Raw genomic sequence first — 7,305 nt, forward strand, 5'->3', positions numbered from 1 at the left:
AGTAATATGTAATAGTAGGATAAATCTGTTAATAGAAAAAAAGAAGAATGAATGGAGCTGATCTGTATAATCCTTCTGCAAAAGAAGGGGGACTGCGGCTCTAGAGAGATTAGCCTCGATTCCTCTGGTACAGGAGTACCATTAGGGTTAGCTATCTTTATCCTTGGTGTCTCAGTGTTTCCTTAGCTCTATGGACTATTTTTTCTATATTGAGTGTCAGTGTTTGGGGGAGGATTTTTCTTTTTGCGGGTAGGAGGTCCTAGCTTGACCCTCTCTGTGCCTTGCAAGAGATGCATGGATGGCATCATCTAACGTACACTACAGGGTTTGGAAAAATGATCTGCTTGTCCAGTGGCATAGTCACACTATATCTTGAACTTCAGCCTTGGTTTCCATTCAGCTCCGCAAGAGGAGTCATGTAAACCACTAAGTTCTTCCACTGTCTCTCTGTATTTCATTTCACATCAATCCAACTTGAAAAAGACGCCAAGTAGACTAGCATGTAGACTTTGTGGAAATCTATCTATGGAGAGTCTGTGTAACTAGGCATTTTTTTTCTTAGACAACAGAAATAAAGATGATTATTGTTAAAAAAAAAAAAAAAGCATACAGAAATGAAGGAAAGCATTTCATCTTTCGTCTCGGACCATCAGTTACTTTTATTTTCCTATGATGGACAATGAGCAAGGAAAGTTAACATAAATAATAGTAAAAAAATAAATACAACAATTTGATGTTGAAGACAAAACAAAAAGACTTAAAGACAAAACACTGTATGTTGATTCTTATCAGTGTCAGCTGATACAGTGAACATCTCAGTTGAATAATTCCATTTAGTTGGGTAATAATAAGATCAAGATATACCTGGAAACATTTCATAGTTAGGTTCTAGTTAAATAATTTGCTATTTATATCTTACATTTAATTGGTTTCCTTTTGTTTCTTTCAGACACACATGCAAAGTTCTTCCTACACAAATACAGACAAACAGGCCCACATCACAATGGCACACCTATAATCTTCACCCTTGAAAAAGACAGTAAGAACTACATTATGTACTGTACCAATGATAACTCCATCCATTTTAAAGTGAGTATACAGACACTATCCCCTATAACCAATTGTTGCTATTTTCAAATATGTCTTTAATAAAATTACTCTTTTCATTTGTTATCATTATGAGATTCACAGATCCTACTAGGAACTATGGTAGACATAGCACATGGTGTAGAGTGGGGACATGGTGGGAGGGGTATAAGTGACTATATAAGGGTGGGGGCCATACAATTAACCTTGGGATAAAGCCCCAACTTCAATGGGTCTGTATGGCCAAAACGATAGTCTGTATTTGTATCCCATTTTCCCTTCTTCCAAATCCCAAGTAAAGAATGTTGAGGGTTTCCCCATTTTTACAGAATGCCTTTTATCATCTGACCAGCTTTTTTTCATTGAGTCTCAATATCTCTTACAAGAAGTCACTAAAAGCCTACTATTTCAGGCAAGCATGACTACTAATTAATTGAATTAATTGAATTCCCTCCCTAAAATAGTAAGCACATGTGTGACGGATCACCTGGGTACCTCTGTCAATAGCTGCTTCCTAGTACTATGAGTACCATAAGCACTGCGCTGGAACACCATAACTACTGCAAACCCCACGAACCACCGCAGCTTGGTTGGGATCTCGCTGTCTCCCACCCACCCTGGACCTATGACTAGGATCCAGCTTCCAGTGGGTAGACCTCTCTTAGTCCAGAGAGCGTAGCAGGAACAAGCTCTTACAAGAGCTTAGTGATTATACTCAGGGGAGTATAGTGATTATAGCAATTCCCCAGAGTGTAGTTCTCCAATCCCCCAAACATGAGTCGAAACTTCATGAAGGTGCAAGATGATCTGAGCTTTAATGGTTTAGGTTGTCTTTTAGAGGAACACCCCCTGGACCTGATGGGGCACAGGAACACAAAGGACATAAACCAATCAGAACAAACATACAGTCTGTGACACACCCATGTACAGCACACAATCCCTCCCTTCTGGTTGGGAGATAATTGAGAAAAGTCCTGTAAGTAACTCAATGATCTCCAAGCAGAAAAAACACATTTTCACAAAGTTCAAAAAGTACCCCAAAACATTACATACCCCCAAAAACCCAGATCAGAGCAGGGGTTCACAAGTTTCATGGAAGTCTCTTTTTGACCGGCCGCAAGCATGGTTTCATGCAGTGGCGTACACATGACCCATGGGGCCCCGGTGCGAAAATTGATCCGTGGGCCCCCCCTCGCGCTTACTCTGCGCGGGCCGGGGCAGCAACACATGGCGGCGGGCACCTGGTCGCAGGGGTTGCGACCGCGGTATGTACGCCACTGCATGCAGATGCACACACACTTAAAGGACCACTACAGACACCCAGATCACATCAGCTCAATGAAGTGGTCTGGGTGTCAGGTGCCTCTAGTTTTAACCCTGCAGCTGAAAGCATAGCAGTTTCAGAGAAACTGTTATGTTTCACTGAGGGTTAATCCAGCCTCTAGTGACTGTCTCACTGACAGCCGCTAGAGGCGCTTCCGCCATTTTAAGACACTGAACGTCCATAGGAAAGCATTGAGTAATGCTTTCCTATGGGCGGTTTGAATGCGTGCGCGGCTCTTGCCGTGCATGCGCATTCGGAGCTGAGAGGCGGAGGGATCCCCAGCGCCATGGGAGTCCGGCGCTGGAGAAAGGTAAGTGCTGAAGACACACACACACTCTCACGAACAAATGCATACACACTAGCTAACAGACACACACATTTACTGACAAAGACACACTCAGCGGCAGACATACATACACACTCACTTACAAAACATACACTCTCACTGACAAACACACACTCACTAACAGACATCAAACAGACTCACTAACACACACACACTCAGTAACAGACACACACAGTAACACACTCACTGACACTCACTAGCAGACACACACTCTAACACAAACACCAACACTCACACTAACACACACACACACACTAACACTCACACACACTAACACACACACACGCTCACACACACACTAACACACACACACACACTAACACTCACTCACACACACACACACACACACTAACACTCACTCACACACACACTAACACACACACACACACTAACACACACACACACTAACACACACACACACTAACACACACACACACTAACACTCACACACACTAACACACACACACTAACACACTCACACACACACACACTAACACTCACACACACTAACACTCACACACACTTACACTTACACATGTTTTTTTTTTAATTTAATCCCCCCAGCCTCCTTACCTTTTGGAGTGCTGAGGGGATTCCCTGGGGTCCAGTGGTGCTGCTGGGCTCCTGGGGGGGCCGGTCACCCGGCAGGCTGGCTGGTCCTGCGGGCGCGCGAGGGAGCACTCTCCCCTGAGTGCTTCCTCTTCAGCTCCCTCGCGCGCCGCGTACTGATACCGGCGCCGGAAGATGACATCGGTGCGCGAGGGAGCTGAAGAGGAAGCACTCAGGGGAGAGTGCTCCCTCGCGCACCCGCCGGCCGCCGGGTGTAAGCAGGGCCAGCCTCGGGGGGCCCGGAGGTGGCCGGCTCCTGGGCCCCCCAGGAGAAGAGGCTGGCCCAGAGCGTACATACCGGGTCGCAGGGGCGGCCGGGCCCCCTGGTGGGCCGGGCCCGGTCGCAGCCGCGACCCCTGCGACCCTGGTATGTACGCCACTGGTTTCATGCCCAAAACAGTTCCAGAGAATCAGGGCTTGCGGCCGGTCTAGTTCGGTAGTTTGCAAACGAACAAACAAACGAACAAACTACCGAACTGAGTCAATAGTCTTACCCTGGGGCTTGTTTCCTTCATCCAGACGAATTATCTCATCGAACAGTGCCCTTCTAAGCTAAAAAGAAACCAACGCAGGCGAAGATGGAAGTTCAGCGGTGTTCGGGTGTTTCTGTATCCGATTTCAGTTCCATGAGATTCATGCCCAGACACCGCTGTCTGCATTCATTCGAACAAGATGGCCGCCACCTCGTGGTTGTTCAAAGGAACTGCGGCCACCCAGATGAACAATTAGAACACTGCGGTGAGAAACGTTCCAAGCTGTTAATAGGTGTTAACAAGCTCCATGGTGGCCTCTGTTCGTGTGGTTATTTCGGTAAACGAACCATATAGTCCCAATTGCACAAACAGAGCCTGTTTGGAGTACATTAGCCAGTTCTATTGCAGGGGCCATAGTCACAGGGTAGGAGGCTGGCAAACAGGCCTCTCCAAAAACTCGTGGCAAACTCACAGAAAAAGGGGAGTTTGTCACAACATGTTTCACCCAACATAACTTAGCCTCCCTCTGTCTGCTCTTAGCCTATTTCAACCCCTTTTTATCATAACTACCAAGTATTGTATAATTATCAATATTTATTTATTTTGAACACTGCTAATCTACTTTCTGTCATCAAAACCCTGCATTACCTTTTGTGTAATTATACCTGATTTTCTTTAGACTGACATGGTTAATTGTCACAAATTTAAGCCAAATTGGAGAAATTCTGCATATCAGCTACTTTTCAGTTAAGCTACAATGGCTTAAAATGTGTAAGCTTTTTTTTCAGAATTACTCGCATGTTTTCCCTTAGCAGTGTATGTTAGTATATTACAAGCAATACTTATAACAGCAAATTGTTAAACTTTTTTTTTTTATCTCTTTTACAGGTAAAAGAGTTGCCAAAGGAAATACCTTTAATTAAAAGTAAATATATTTTTTACCAGAAAACATTTTCGCCTGGACAAAGTTGTATATGCTTTGAGTCTTCTTTAAAACGAGATTTTTATCTTTCATTTCTGAAAGAAAACTACGTCCAAAAACTGATCTTAAAGCACTGTCCTCTGGGGAAATTCGATGAAACCATAAAAATGTACAGCAGTGATCCAAATCTGTAACCTGTTTCCAACTTGTAACATACCAACGGTGTGTACTTTATTCATGGCCCGTGGTCACTTACTATTTATTGTCAACAAGCTATAGGGAACCTTTTTTTTTTTTTCTATACATTTGATGGGATATCTCATCAGATTTACTGTATAACAAATATAGTATGATGTACTCTAGTTCCCTTGCTGTCAGATATGCTAGATTCTCACCTATTTACCTATCAACAGTTTTAACGTACCTGCTATAATATAAATACACGCTGCGTTCAGTCCATAACATCCAAGGTTGCTGGAAGGCCAGATTTTCTACCACTGTTACATCCTGATATTTGTATTATTTTTTTTTTATTTATTATGCATCAAATCAGATAGGTGGCTGTAAAACATTATAAACTTCTGACTTTTATTAATTTATTATATTAGTTCTTAAAGGGTAACTCCAACCCTTTTGCCAATTAATGTTATTTAAAGCTATGTATATGGCTTACATAGTTACATAGGCTGAAAAGAAACATGTGTCCATCAAGTTCAGCCTTCCTCACACCTACCTGCTTTTTACCGTTGATCCAAAAGAAAGCAAAAAAAAATAAAAACGGTTTGAAGCACTTACAATTTTGCAACAAACTAGAGAAAAAAAAACATGCTTGACTCCAAAATGACAGCCAGATTTATCCTTGGACCAAGTATCAATTACCCTACATTGAAAAATTATATAATTGAATATGTTTTTGCAAGTATGCATCTAGTTGCTGTTTAAACATTTGTATAGACTCTGACAAAAACACTTCTTCAGGCTGATAATTTCACATCCTTATTGTTCTTATTGTTATTACAGTAAAAGATTACATCTTCTTTCTTTCAGTCTAAGCGCATTACTGCGTGTCCTATGTATAGTCCTGTTTGTAAATAGATTTCCACACAATGGTTTGTATTGGCCCCGGATATATTTGTATTTGTAACTAAAGAGGTTTCAATTTGTTAACCTTTCTTCATAGCTGATATCATCCATTCCTTTTTATTAATTTTGTAGCCCGCCTCTACACTTTTTCTTGTGCCATAATATCCTTCTTTAGAACAGGTGCCCAAAATTGCATAGCATATTCAAGATGTGGTCTTACCAGTGATTTATAAAGAGGCAAAATTATATTCTCATCCCGAGAATGAATGCCCTTTTTTATGCATGACAATACCTTACTGGCCTTAGCCACTGCTAATTGACATTCACATTGTTGCCTAATTTGTTGTCTATAACAATTCCCAACAAACTAGGCAACAATGAGCAATGCCAATCAACAGTAACCAAGGCTTAATGTACAATTCTCATTTATTTAACCCACACCCCCATTTTATATTTAAGAACCTATGAAGTAATCTAAAAACATACCTTAACTCCCCACTTCCCTCCTATTTCACTGTCAAAACACATCACCGATACGCTGTTGGAGGTCCAATCAAATGCTTCTCATAGAAAATCATTGTTAGACCTTGGGTACATGCACAGCCAGTAACCTACTGCAAATCTTCTCAATCAGAAGTACTGAACGCTACATTGTGCATGAGCATGGTGTCCATTCACACCAGTTACACACCCTCAGACACCTTTGCCTGTGTTTATGACATCAGCTGATGTAACTCTGCCCTTTTTATGTCATCCCACTCCATGATATCATTGTGTCATTGCTGACGCCTTCTCATATTTTGGAGTGGCGCCTACCAAGGAAACACACAAGGCCTATAAATACTTGTGCTTTTCATCTGTTCAATGCCCAGTTGTGGTTTCCTTCTGGTCCCAATAGTATGTCCCTGAGTATCTGTGTTTTCCTAGTTATCTATCTTGGCTTATCCAACTACTTTAATCTTTGTACTCCTTAACCCAGCTTGGCTTTTTTGGTTTATTGCTACTGTGTTTTCTAAAAAATCCATGCACTCGCTTTGTTTCCCTTGACTTTTAAACTCTATGGTCCAGTAATTAGTTAGTATCCTTTGTTCCTCTCTTAAATAACATAGGTTTAAGTACTACATGTAGGGTTTGCATACTTACTTTGATGCAGCGAGATAATATGACAGTTTATCTTACCACTAATGCCAGCCCAGCTTCCAATTCTGACGAGAGAGGACTGGACAATTGTCGTGTGGGAGTGGACAAAGAAAGAAAGAACAACAATATATAAAATAGTTAGGTGGGGTGGGCTGCATGGAGGTAGGGGAAAATTAAAATATGCAGGAGGTTATTTGGACTGTGTGCACGCAAACTGGACAGACGCAGTCTTACAGGCATCACATTGCAGGTGAGCTCACAGCGCTGCCTGCAAATGTAGAAGCTCATTATTAGAAATATGCATAATTATGTCCATCACCAG

The 7,305-nt window shown here is 42.0% G+C and overlaps 1 protein-coding gene across 1 annotated transcript in view; it reads left to right on the top strand.

Annotated features, from left to right (window-relative positions):
- Positions 1 to 5,390, top strand: part of LOC134577461 (uncharacterized) — a 29,478-nt gene extending 24,088 nt beyond the window's left edge. Inside the window, exons 4-5 of the mRNA XM_063436221.1 lie at positions 950 to 1,089; positions 4,727 to 5,390. Coding sequence (XP_063292291.1) covers positions 950 to 1,089; positions 4,727 to 4,954 — 368 coding nt within the window. The 3' untranslated portion in view covers positions 4,955 to 5,390. The remainder of the gene's footprint in view (positions 1 to 949; positions 1,090 to 4,726) is intronic.
- The last annotated feature ends 1,915 nt before the right edge of the window (positions 5,391 to 7,305 follow it).

Source organism: Pelobates fuscus, chromosome 11 (genome assembly GCF_036172605.1).
Source record: "Pelobates fuscus isolate aPelFus1 chromosome 11, aPelFus1.pri, whole genome shotgun sequence".
NCBI classification, from domain to species: Eukaryota; Metazoa; Chordata; class Amphibia; order Anura; family Pelobatidae; genus Pelobates; species Pelobates fuscus.